This window comes from Malaclemys terrapin, chromosome 16 (genome assembly GCF_027887155.1).
Source record: "Malaclemys terrapin pileata isolate rMalTer1 chromosome 16, rMalTer1.hap1, whole genome shotgun sequence".
Taxonomy (NCBI): domain Eukaryota; kingdom Metazoa; phylum Chordata; order Testudines; family Emydidae; genus Malaclemys; species Malaclemys terrapin.
Genome location: NC_071520.1, coordinates 12,830,917 through 12,843,930, shown reverse-complemented (window position 1 = coordinate 12,843,930; position 13,014 = coordinate 12,830,917). Strand labels below are relative to the sequence as shown.

The following is a 13,014-nucleotide window of genomic DNA, read 5'->3' as shown; positions in this document are numbered from 1 at the left end:
GCGCAAAAGGGTGACAATACCATGCCATGCAGCCCTTACTGCTGTCTGCAGAGCCGGGTGGCCGGAAAGTGGCGGCTGCTGACCAAGGGCCCAGCTCTGCAGGCAGCAGCACAGAAGTCAGGGTGGCAATACCATACCAGGCCATTCTTCTTTCTGCGCTGCTGCTGGCGGCGGCTCTGCCTTCAGAGCTGGGATCCCGGCCAGCAGCTGCCGCTCTCCAGCTGCCCAGCTCTGGAGGCAGCGCTGTCGCCGGCAGCAGCACAGAAGTAAGGGTAGCAGTACCATCCCCACCCCCTATAATAACCTAGTGACCCCCCACAACTCCTTTTGGGGCAGCACCCCTACGAATACAGCACCCTGAAATTTCAGAGTTAAATTGCTAAAATCATGAAGTTTACAATTTAAAAAAATCTTATGACTGTGAAATTGACCAAAATGGACCGTGAATTTGGTAGGCCCTAGCCATGAGCCAACGTGCTGTGGGCCATACAATGGATGGACACAGTGCTCTGCTCTGTGGGGTAAATGCCTTCTCTTCTAAGGCATTGCTGTGAAATCCTGCATAGCCATAGGTGCTAAAGTAGATAATTAAACGCAATGGCACTGCTCTGTCATCTAGAGGTCAGCTAACGGACAGTGCTTGTAATGCGCTAGCTGACCTTGAGTCAGTGGGCGTGGTCTGTGCACAGAGCAGCACTCGGGAGCAGGGCCCATGGCTTTACCTGTTGCGCTCCCCCAGCCAGCGGCATAGTAAATAGAGAAACACAGAAGCGGAGTGCTCACTTCAGTCCAAAGGCCTCTCAGCAGCAGCTGATATCTGTATGACACCATGGGGGATGCCCCGCCCATTCTTCATGTCATGTGTCACATCTTGGTTATGTGCTTGGTGAAGCAGTTATGGAAACGGCTGGGTGAAGGTCCCCACCTCCCACTCCAGTGGGACATAGACACTTGCTGCGGCGAGTGGCAGCCTGCCCGACTCAGGGAATGGTTAGCAGCACATGGGCCTGTGCCGTTTCACCCAGCTGAGAGAGTAGCCATGACATGTGATCCTGCCCATCTCATGTTTAGCCAGGTTTGCTTCACTGCAAGGTAACGGCCTTAATGCTGCTTTCACTCATGCGGGTGTAAATCAGGAGTAATTCCACTGCCATCAGTGGCATGGCAGTGGTGTATAGCTGGTATATGGGAGGTCAGATCCAGGCCCAATAAGTGTTCCAATTATTATTATTATGCTTTTAGTAGATGAAGAATATCAGGGGTCACACTGGGGGTGGTGGTACTCTTCCAGGGTCCACCCCCAACCCATGACATCAGTTTGAGTTCCAACTCACAACAGCTGGTGTAGAGCTTTGTAACGTGAGTGTCCCTCTGCTTTCTTCCATGCCTTAATCCGCAGTGAAATCGTTACCACTGTTCACATTTGAATTGTCATCATTAGGCTTCAGAGCGGCAAAATCCTAGCAATGTCATGGGATTGTTCATACGTCTCCCAGACCTATTGTCTGGTTCGCACTTCCCCCCGACTTCCAGAGAGCACTGCATCAGTTTACATCGGAGTCACCTTTGGAAGGTGTCTCTTTGCCACCATGAGCGTTAGAGCCTTTGGAAGTTTGCTGCTTTTTTAACAGAAAGCTTAGATTCTGCGGTACTAGATTCCACCACCAGGGAAAAGCCCGGCCCTACCGAACCACAACGAGACAGCTCAGCTCAACCGCCGAAGTATAGGACATGCTATAACCCAGTACAAATCCCTCCATAGCAACGTGTTTGTACAGCCTATGTTATCACTAGCACTGAGTGCGAGTAATATATTCAGGGGCATTGTGTAACTCTAGCTTCAGTTGGTGGTTAAATTGAAAGTTACGGTAAGAAGAGCAATAGATCAAGACATAATTTTTCTCCCGGAGGTTTGTACCGGGGGATGTGGGGTGATAAGAGCGCCACCGAGAGAGCAGTTTGACAGATGTGGAATTTTCTCACGTTATTCATGACTGTTTTCAGAGGTTTCAAGGCTTCGTTAATTTAGAAGCACCATGCAGTCTGGGTTAGGAGGGGTGTGGGGCTGGAACAGCCACCTGCACGGATATTCCAGTGCTCTTCCCCCAGTGCGTCTCCAATAGCCGAGGTGCTCCAGCTCAGGAGAGCACTGTACTGGCAGCACTTGGCAGGAACCGCAGCCCGATGTGCACGGGCAGAGCTGAACGGGAGCCCAGGAATGTAAGAGAGAAGCTAGAAGTTAAGATTGAGCTGCCTTGGCAGAGCTGTGCAAGGGAAGCTTGCGTAGCAGCCATCTGCTTGGTTCCCAGCTCTGGACGGTTCTGGCTGTGTCTTGCTTTCAGGAATGTGAAGGACTGAATTAATCCATAAAATAAGCAAGTGACAAGGCAGGGAGTGGTGCATGCCAGTAAGAATTTGCACTTGCAGAATGGGTAATTGTGGACACACGGGTATTTGCACGCACACTTTCTGGTTCTGCAAGTGCAGATGCATTTTTGCAGATGTGGCTATTTGCTTTTGCATGTGCACAACTGCGCAGTGCATCAGTATTTGAAAATGCAGCCTGGCTCCTTCCTCTTGGTTATTGTACCTCGAGCACCCGCTAGAGGAATCTTCATGCTGAACCACTTCTGCTAAACCAGCGTCGGATGGAGAATTGACTGTCCCTTCTGGATACATCTCACTCTTTCTCTGTAATCATTCTGCAGTGCCCAGATGCTGCAGTATTAGAAGCGCTTTAGAAAGAGAGAGAGAGAGAGATTCTGGAAGGGGGCGGCAAGAAAACAGCTCATAGGGGCTTCAGATCTTTGTGTTTTTCCAAGAGCATCACTCAGTGCCCTGGTTGACAGTTTTGGCCGATCACAATAATTTGTAACACTTACACAGTGCTATGTGAATATTAACTAAAGCATCCTCACTACATCCCTCTGCAGCAGGGAAAAGAATGATCAGTATCCCTCTTTTATAGATGGGGAATTGAAGTCAGTTTTCCAAAGCCACCCAGGCATTCGGTGGCAGAGGCAGGATGGGAATACAGGCCTTCCTGACGCCCATGGGCCCGGACGTTAGCCAGCCCAAAGCAAGGTGGAGAGGGGCTGATGGGAAGAGGCAGCATTTGCTGCTGCAGGGCAGGGTGAGGGCAGGGGTTGACCCTCCACCTTAAAGCACAGAAGAGTCCCAAATTCCAGGTGCCCCCTGTGACTAGGACACAAGGCTTGGGGGAATCTCACCTGTGAACACTGACACCCGGGATCACTAGAGTCTCACACAAAATGCACCAGGGAAAGCATTTACCGGGTGGGTTGAAAGGGGCTGTGGCTAGTGGCAGGTTACGTTCATTGTGCTCCTGACAAAATACCCTGGCAGGGATCAACAGACAACAGGGCCGGCTCTAACTTTTTTGCTGCCCCAAGCAGCAAAAAAAAGTGCCGAGCCCCCGCCCAGCGCGGCCCCCCCCGCTGAGCGCCGCGCCGCCGGAGCCTGCCCCCCCAGCCGATCGCTGCCGGAACACCCACCCCCCCAGTGCCGCGCCCCCCGCCGCCCCCCCCCGCTGAGCGCCATGTCGCCGGAACCCCGCCCCGAGTGCCACGCCGCTGGAGCCTGCCCCCCCCCCCGCAGAATGCCGCACCGCGCTCCCCCCGCCGCCCCTTACCAGGTGCCGCCCCAAGCATGTGCTTGGTTGCCTGGTGCCTGGAGCCAGCCCTGACAGACAAAGACAAGTCTCAGAAATTGCCAGGAGGGCAAAGAAAGCGGGGGAGTAGCCGGAGGGCCAGTTGTTAAAGGTGGGGAGTGGGGTGCCAGGCGAAAGAGGGAATGGGACTCAGGGAATTGCATCCTCAAAGCTCTTACGTGATCAAGGATCCATGCAGCATCCTTGTGCGGTCAGTGTCCTTATCCCCCGGGGAGACTCGGACAATGAGGGGAAGGGACTTGCCCTAGGTCATAGAGCGAGTTGGTGGCAGAGCCAGGAGGAGGAATGGTCCTGGCTCACAGATCACGCCTCTCTCAGTCGGTGAGGGCAGAGAAAAGCCAGGGAGAGCCAAGGGGGAAAGGTTCAGGGCTGGGGCATTGGCTACTGCCAAACCCCAGGCAGTACCAAAGGCGCGATGCGGGGCGGGAAGGTAGGGCAGAAGTCCACCTTCGTGCTCCCCAGCCTCATCCTGCGGCCAGGATCACACGGCTCTCCCCAGGGCCGGGTAGAGCAGCTGGAAGAGTAATTGCTTGATGGAATCAGGCTGGGCGTTGGGCTGGAAATGGGGCCAAGGTGGATGGTGAGGGCTAAATGCTGCCTCTTCTCGTGCGCCGATAGCAAGCTGGGGAAAGCAGGGCCCAGCCTCGGAAGAGACGCTTACGCCAGCCCGCGAGGCTGCATTTGGGTTAGTTATGCTCATTTTCATATCCTTGTGGTGCCTGGCCTATGCAGCTACAGAACTGCCCACGGGGCAGCGCCTGGGAACCCAGGGAGGCAGATTATGCTAACGAGGCAACTGAAAAGGGCCCGTCCTTCCCTTGAACCATGCCTGGAATCAGAGGAGTAGTTCATATGGGTCTTTGGTTGGGCTCTGCATGCAGAGGAGCTGCCAAAACCAGGCGCTTCTCAGCTAATTAGCCTGTGGCAGCGGCTCCCGTTACCAAGGGCGGCTGTGTGCTGACGGGAGGCAGCAGCACAGGGAAATATTGTGAAATGTTTACGCTGTGGATGCAGGGGACAAAAACATAAAAGGCAAAAAGGGAGCAGGCTGGTAATTAGCCAGGCAGCGGGGGCCTCTGGCAGCTGAAATCACAGCTGGCAGGGGCTGCGCCGGGAGCTGGGACTGGCTCAGCAGGACAAAGGGATTGAGAAGCCCAAGCAGCGTATGGATTCGGAGGTGGGGTGTGTGGTGAGACCTGGCTTCTGTCAACAGTCTCTGTCCATCTGGGAAAGCTGAGGAGGGATGGGCATGGCCTATGTCACTCAGCAATGCAGCCCGTGCATCAGTTAGGGAGCCACATGAAATCCTATGCAGACCCCCCTTAGCAGAAATGCTGGTGACCCCAACACAGGTCAAGAGGGCTGAAACTGCATGCTGGGGCCTGCCTTCTCCACTGGCCACCTCTCAGGCTGCAGCATGCTCCAGTTTATACGGAACTGGGGTGAGCATCAGGCTTCTGGCAAGCTACCAGGGCAGCCCTCAGCCAGGCAAAGTCAGCGCCAACAAAACAAGCCCTCCTGAGCCCTTGCAGCTGTGGGAAAGGGCTTCTCTGTAATCCTCACATTGTGACAGCGCAGCTGAGCCGCTGCGGCATTGCACGGTGCCTGCCAAAGCATGCAGCTGACGAGAAAGGAGAGTTGAGCAGGGGCCAGGGTGGGAATCAGCGCTGATGGAAAGGAGCCAAGCCAATCTCATAGACCCAAAGCGTGGCGAGGCTGAGGGGAAGTGGGCCAGGTCCCAGAGACAGGGTTCTGCTGATTCCTGGTAGACAAGACTTAATTACTTGTTGGCTGATTCTTTCATCGACAGCTGCGAAGCTTCCTGCATTAGTTAAGCCCCAGTTTCCAGGAAGCCGGAGCGCTGACTGAGGCAGTGTGCAGAGAGGCTGTTTGTTATCCAGGGGGAGGAAGGGGGAATGCAGATGGGCTGAAGCCTGTCTCTTGTAGCGTTCTTTCCACCGCGACTGGCTGCCTCCCCCAGAGCGCATCGATGCCCAGGAGCCGGCACGCCCAGCGTGCTGCTTCGTCCCCTATTGGCCAGTGTGCCGTTTTCCTGTCCGAGGGGAAGGCAACATACATCGCAGGGAGGATGTTTACACTTGGTCCTGGGGTTTCCTGGGTTCCTAAGGCATCAAGCCAGGTGCCTGGGGCGATGGGAGTTTCAAACAGCCAGGTTTGCAGTGCTGCGGGCGGGACAGGGCCCAGGGAGACGTCTGGGAAACGCAAGCTGAAGAGCGAGCTCAGCACCAGTAGTCAAGTCACCCCTCAACCTTCTGTTTGTCAAGCTAAATTGATGGAGCTCCTTGACTCGACATGATTAGAAAACCTGCCTTGTAGTGATAATCGTTCTCCTGATTCTTCTCTGAGCCCTCTCCAGTTTATTAGCATCCTTCTTGAAGCGTGGGCATCACGCCTGGACACAGTATTCCAGCAGCGGTCGCACCAGTGCCCAATACAGAGGTTGTGAGGTGGGAGGTGGCTGTGGACCAGCAGCCCCCATTAATGGAACAATATGAAGGGCCTGGTCCCCTTGAAGCCATGGCAGAACCGCCCCTGATTTCAGTGGGAGCAAGTTTGGGCCTTCCCAGGGAGTGAGACCCCAGGGATTGTGGGATGGGCTTTGCCAGGGTTCTGAATGGGGTCCTGGGGAGAGCCAGGCCACTCACAGTGGAGAAGAGACATATAAGGGCACAGTGGCTTGGATGATGCTTGTCAGACTGGCAAGCGTGTTGCCATCACCTACCCAGGCCCACTCTCGGCCACTGACGGCAGAAGGCATTTTGATTTCTCCTGCCCAGGCAGCTGATCATTCTTGCCTGTGTTCCTTGCTCAGGGAAGTGTGACTTTTCTCTGCAAGATTTTGGGAGCCGTGCCAGGGTCATGTAACCCAAGCCTAGGCACAGGGGAGGGATTGCTGGGGGAGCAGGGTGGCCAATAGGCGCACAGTTCCAGCAGTCTTTGCCCCCAAGGGAGCCGCTCCACAGCTGGGAAAGGAGGGAGGGCGAATTTTTTCACACCCAGCCTGCTGCAGAGATCACAAGCGTGTGCTCCATCTCTGTATTAATGGGGCAGATCCTCCGCTGGTGCGAAGCGGCCTATTGACTTCACTCGAGCTCGGTCAATCGACACCAGCGAAGGACCTGGCCTACCATTGCCAAAGTGCTGTGCTGTGGGAATGGAAAGCGTGGTGATTATGCACCTGTTCTGTCTCACAAAAAGCTTTCAGGGGTTGCAATTTTCAGGCCATTGTTACTAAGAAGTTAGGAGATAATAGAGGCCCCATTTCTCTGGGAATAACCTGGTATTTTTCTCTTCGTCTGCACAAGGAGAGGAGCATTCCAGGCTCGGTCTGGGCATTACAATGCAAAGCCCAAGGTGAACGCAGGGCTATGGCTGGGCTCTGACGCACCCTCTGCGTTACAGCAGGGGTGTCAGGATTGTACTCTCCAGAAATCACAGCAAGGGAGGGTGCATGAGCAAAACTGGAGCCAAGCCCAGAACCGACTGGTGTAACCCAGCTTTTTTCCATTGTCTCTCAGGACGGGGCAGGTGGGGAAGAGACACCAGTGAGCAGGTCACTCTGTGCTCCTCACGGTCAAGGAGTTCCAGGTCTGGCCCTGGGAGAGAGAGCTCCAGGCCTGGCACGTAGCCAAGCACCTGTTAAAACAGCTGGGTATGGTGAGAGCTGTGTCAGCAGCAGCTCACGCACACGCCTCTAGCTGCAACTTCCACAGCATCGTTTAAAGCAAACAAGGAGACTCCAACACAGAAAAAGGGGTGGAGGGAGGGAGCGGATGCACCTTTGAAGCCTCTGAAATCCAGAGGGATGAAGCAAGAAAACTCAGCGCCACCGTGAAAGACGCAGGCAGGCACTGCGGGCGAGAGAAGGAGACTCACGCAGACGGGGAAGAGCCGTAGGCTGGGAGGGACTGAGGGAGGATGGCTTAAGTGAATTCAGCCAGCAGCAGCCCTGGCTGGAGAGTCAATTCTGGGAAGATAATGTGTCTGCTTGCTAAGGCCTCCTCTGGGTCCTGGCTTGTTGCTGGGGCGAGACAGAAGGTACCTGCTCCAGTCAGAGTGGGATCCGTGACTTATTGCTGCAGTTTGCACCGAGGGAGTCACTGGGGTTGTAATGGATGTCTGATGCACGACTCTGTGCAAGAGGGGAAGGGGAAGCCTGGCCCGTCCGAGCTCGTCACAGAATATCCAGTTCTTAAATTATACCCTCTTCCTCTGCCCTCACTGACCCCCATTTTACACCACTGGAGACACTCACAATTTACACCAGAGAATCAAGCCCCATCAATCATGTTATCACTTCTGTCCAGCCCAGTGTACTTGGTGCCTCTCCCCATCCAACCCATTGAGCCTGGGAACTGCGCTCTTCCCATGCGACCCGATAATCCAGCACGTCCAAGAGATATTTCCCTCCGGTTTGGCCCCGGTGCATCCCCTGCCCCGACAGCTCAGTGTGCCTGGCTCTAGCCTGCGTCTGATGATCAGTTCGGGCAAACATTTAAATCTGCCAATCAGCCAAATGCCCAGCATTGCTGAAGGACGTATAGAACGTCAATAAATGCCTCATCCTCCTCTGTGTTTGAGATCTTACACAGATCAGATCCTCTGCATGGGAAGAGCATTTTCCTACCTTTGCCAGTGTTATACGGCATTGTCAGTGACGGACTAAACAACTGTGATTCTGTCAGGAGAGCTGTAAAACCAGGGTCGCACCCACTTGGGGGGGGAGGGGGTATTAAATCTCACCTGGCAGTTTTCAGCAGAGTAGGAGGCTTACCCCAGGGACCTGGCCAAACCCCAATGCGGAGGATTACGCACTGCCCATCTGAATTCCTACCATTAGTTCAATGGCAGCTGCATTTCCATAAAGGGGCCTTGCAATTTGTGCTCCTGATTCTTCATGGCCTGGTACCTCGTAGTCATTGATCCTGTACGAAGCGGGTGTCACATACCCGCACTGGGGCAAGCAAGCAGAGCGCTGTGATCTGGTAGGTGTGACACCCTCTTTGCACAAGTGCAAATGACGCCACAAGTCACCGTCAAGCCATGGAGTACTGAGCTAAGATCAAGTGTCAGTAGTTTCTTGGTCTATCCAAGGCAGTGATCAAGTGTCTTGATGTTTTTGGTCTTTTGGCCTCGAGATGAAAACCTTGTCTTTGTTTCTGGGACCTTGAAGTGAAAAAATTCTCTAAATTAAATCTATGGGAGTAGACACACAGTCAGCCCTCATACATACCCTCTGCAAATCTACTGCACAACCAAGGGAGTGGCACAGCATGTAACCAAGGCCACACAATATAGTGCGTAAGGCACTTTGGGATCTTTCAGGCTGAGCGGCGCCACTTGAATGTAAGATGATTATTATTACTGAGTCAGCACAGCAGGCGTTTGACATTTCAGATCACAGCTTTCCGTACTAGGCCTTAGTGGAGGAGAGTTTCCCAGGGAAGTGCACAGTCATTTAAAACTAGACCAGCCAAACACGAGTAAGTGTCGAGTAGGGACTAATTCTTCATGGGCCGGGAGACGGATGGGGCGTCCTGACAGGCCTTTTCCTGCTCATATTTCTGTGATGCATCAGAGTATCCCAGAGTCCCGTGTGCCCTTTGGGTGTTACGTAGCCATTAATGCACATTTATATACATTTGCTCAGGGGGATTGTTATAGTCTGAAGCACATGGGATAACAGCATGGACTATGGAGCAGGGCTATAGAGCTGGTGTGACAGCCTAAGGATTACTGCTAGCTCCAAGAACACTGTGGCAGTCCTGCCTCCTGCGGGTTGCATTTCTCTGCATCCCCATTGCGTCCTCTGAACAGCTTTCCAATGAGGTGGGCATGGGCTCCGAGAACAGGCTTGCAGAGGGGCGGCACTAGAAATGGTTTGCTTATTCTTAGGCCCCCAATTCAGCAAGGTGCCTATGAAGCATGCGAATAGTTCCGTTGACTTCAGCGGGGCTACTCGTGTGCTCCAAGTTAGATTCATCGGGGCCCTGCAGTGGGGAAATTGCTCCACAGCAGGTGACTCCAAGGACAGCCCTGAGGCTTGGGAGCCCTTTGCACTTGATTAGGGACCCAGCAAACCCACAGACGCAGAGCAGTGCAGACCTGTCCATTTGTTAAGGGTTGTCGCCACGGTTATGTCTAATGTGCATTTGATAAGCAGAATCCGAGATGCAAGTCACTTTAGAACCTGATTATTGGACATCCTCTCCCCCAGCCAGAACCCTCCCCATCATCCCCACGGAGCTGTGTGCAGTGGCCCAGCAAGCCTGTGGCTAGGACTGGCCAAGAGGAAATGCATGAGAGCAAGATATTTAGTAAGGGAAGTTCTGTCCAAGGCAATGTTACTTGGGTTCAGTTTCCAAGCTCCCTCCCCTCCCTGTGTCCATATTTCTAACGAGCTCCCTCTCCTTAGCCTGAAGACCAGCCTGCAGAAGAAGCTGAGCCAGGACTCCATGGATTTATCAGGGATTCCCCTGACCATGCGGGATGTCCACCGCATGGCCTATTACCTACAGAACAACGGGAACAACCTCACTGCGGTGGACCTGAGCTTTACCGAGATGACCGACGACATGGTGCGCCTGCTCCTGCCCTTCTTCTGGGCGCTGCCCAATCTCACGCACCTTTCCCTCAACGGCAACCGGCTGACCCGAGCCACCACGAAGGAGCTGACGGACACCATGAAGGACATGAACAAGTTCCCGTGCTTGGCCTGGATAGACCTCGGCAACAATGTGGACGTCTCCTCCATGCCACAGCCTTTGCTGGTGGGCCTGCGCAAGCGCCTCAGCCAGCAGACCACGCTGCCCACCATCTACGAGTCTCTCGACTGCGACGCCGAGCTGTCCGGTGGACACGAGGCCAGCTGCCAGGAGGAGGAGGGGTGTGTGGCTGAAGACAAGGACACCCCATGTGACTTCCCCCAACAGTGCTGCGAAAGGTGATTCAGCAGCAGACCTTAGCTGTCGGACTGATGCCGTGGCAAGGAGAGCTCGGAGTACAAACGCAATGCAGAAGGCCAGCTTCACCGGCTTCCTTTGGCGCTTCTCTTGCCTTCACTGACATCCCAGACTTGCCGTGTTCTCAGTGAAAGTCTGCCTCCCCCTCCCACACTGCCAAACCTATCACCCCCATTCCAAACAGGAAGCAGATACTCACAGCGAACCTGGCCTCGGAGCAGGATCTCATTGGAAGATGGGAACTGAGCTGTAGGACTCGGCATATTCCCCAGAGGCTATTGAGGGGAGTGGTGGGGGAGGAAAAACCTAAACAAAAAGCAATGTCTCCTCCTAGGTTATTTCCTTTCTTCCTTTTCCTCTTTGTCCTGTCATTGTTGGGGCCTGAGACCTGAAGTTGTGAGGTGGGAGCTGCCCCAAGGGTCGAGGGTCTGTCGGGCTTTGTTGAGTGCATCAGAGACTGGAGTCAGAGCCCAGCAGAGCGTGTCTTCCCCTTGAGCCTGGCTCAATATGTTTTTTTCATTGTGTGATTTGTATTAATGTCCAAACAAAGGGAATTGCAATCAGAGGCCCAACAGAGTGTGCAGGCCGGGGAGGACACGTGACATGGAATTGCAGTGTCAGGATATTTAGGGGCAGGGTATGTGTGTTCATTGGTGGAAGTGTGGTGGGGGTGTTGATTGGGAGGGGCGGGGGACAAGGGGAGGGAATAGCCATTCCTTGTGGATTAACATGATCAGTTTTACAAACTGTGCTTTGTACAAAACCAACAAATCAAAACTAAAAGACAGGAGTGGGGGAGGGGAGAAGCTCACAGAAAAGTCCATTATGGTGGGGGCTAGGGGGCGAGATGTGGCAAAGCCGCTTGGCTCGGCCCAAACTGCAGCAGAACTTTGGGTTGCTCCTTGTTAGACATGCCGTGCATCTGACCATCTGTAGCCAGGGTTCCTAATATTATAGATATGATGGGAACGGTCGAGTCACCATTACTAACACCATCCAGGAAACCCAACCAGCGATGCAAGATTCCCAGTGTTTTCCACGTTGCCATGCTGTATGTGAACACAATAAACGGTTCTCTTGGACATGAAAGTAAAGCACGAATGCCGCGTGTGAGCATCTGGGTTATTTGTGCCTCTAGCTAGCAGTGCGCTGGCTGCAAAATATAGCCTGGTGGTCCTGGCACAATACCCAGGCAGCCCAGGAGAGGCCCTGGTGGGTACTGCTTACATGAACAGCACCAGTGCAATTCTCTTAGCACACTGCAGGACTTTGGTTCATACTATGGGAGAACCCAGGTGCCCTAATCAGGACTAGGGCCCCATTGTGCAAGATGCCAGTCTCTTGTCTATGGTTCAGACAACACCACCTCTGTTAACATCATGGAACTAATCTACAAGCTCATCTTTCATAGACCTTGAATGGCCTTTCAGCTTGTGTATGCCAGTTTACTTTAACTCAGCATCATATGACTACTTTTGAGGTTTATGAGAAAAGTGGTTGACCCACAAATGATGGGTCAACCACTTTTCTCATAAACCTCAAAAGTAGTCATAGGCATCCAAGTGTAGGGACTTAATGCCCATCACCCAGAAGGGTAACCAGAATCTAATGATCTCTTGGATTTTGTACCTATGTCCTTAAAGCAGGACAAGGGGAGTCTATCAGGGCTGTTGATACCAGCTCGTTTGGCTGCCTGCATAGAATCAGCATTCTGGACCACATCAATTATCCACTTATTCCAATTCCTCTCATCCAGAAGTGGCCACTTAAAGTTCCAGGAGAAGGTGTGTAAAATCCTCTAATGCACCTCACCGTGCAATGCTGTGCCAGAGGGGAAATGTCCTCCTGATCCTAGTTTGGTCTTATATTATGAACCAGGAGATCCATGGCGGCAGCGGCAGGCCCAATAGTTCTAGATACTCACATCTCAGTATGGGATTTGTCAGAGCGATGTTCGCTCATAGACATGCCCTTGGTTGCTCAGTCAGAGAAATCTGGTGTCTGCCTGTGGCGATCTGGCTGGCCAGCCTGCATACAGGTGAGAGCAAAATAGAGAGGGAGCTAATGGCCCAGTAAAGATAAAGGCCAAATCTTTAGGGGGCTCTGGGGCCCACAAGCTGCTCAGACCCACTTCCTTCTTGTGGGCAGGCTACATTTTATTCCAAACCCATCCACTAACACCAACACCCATCCAGTGCCACATCACAGCTCTAACCTCTACTTCTTTCAGCTCCTCTTTGCTAGGGCCCGCAGAGGAAAGGCACTTGGGCAGGCACAGCTCCTGTTCACTCTTCATTCCAGCTCACCTAGCCCTGTCCTCTTCCTCTGTAACACCTCCCT

At 53.4% G+C, this 13,014-nt stretch overlaps 1 protein-coding gene across 3 annotated transcripts in view; it reads left to right on the top strand.

Annotated features, from left to right (window-relative positions):
- Window positions 1-11,325, top strand: part of LRRC75B (leucine rich repeat containing 75B) — a 30,983-nt gene extending 19,658 nt beyond the window's left edge. For all 3 annotated transcript variants that reach the window (XM_054006131.1, XM_054006130.1, XM_054006129.1), the window contains one exon: window positions 10,128-11,325. In XM_054006131.1, the coding sequence (XP_053862106.1) occupies window positions 10,128-10,610 (483 nt within the window). In that variant the 3' untranslated portion in view covers window positions 10,611-11,325. The remainder of the gene's footprint in view (window positions 1-10,127) is intronic.
- The last annotated feature ends 1,689 nt before the right edge of the window (window positions 11,326-13,014 follow it).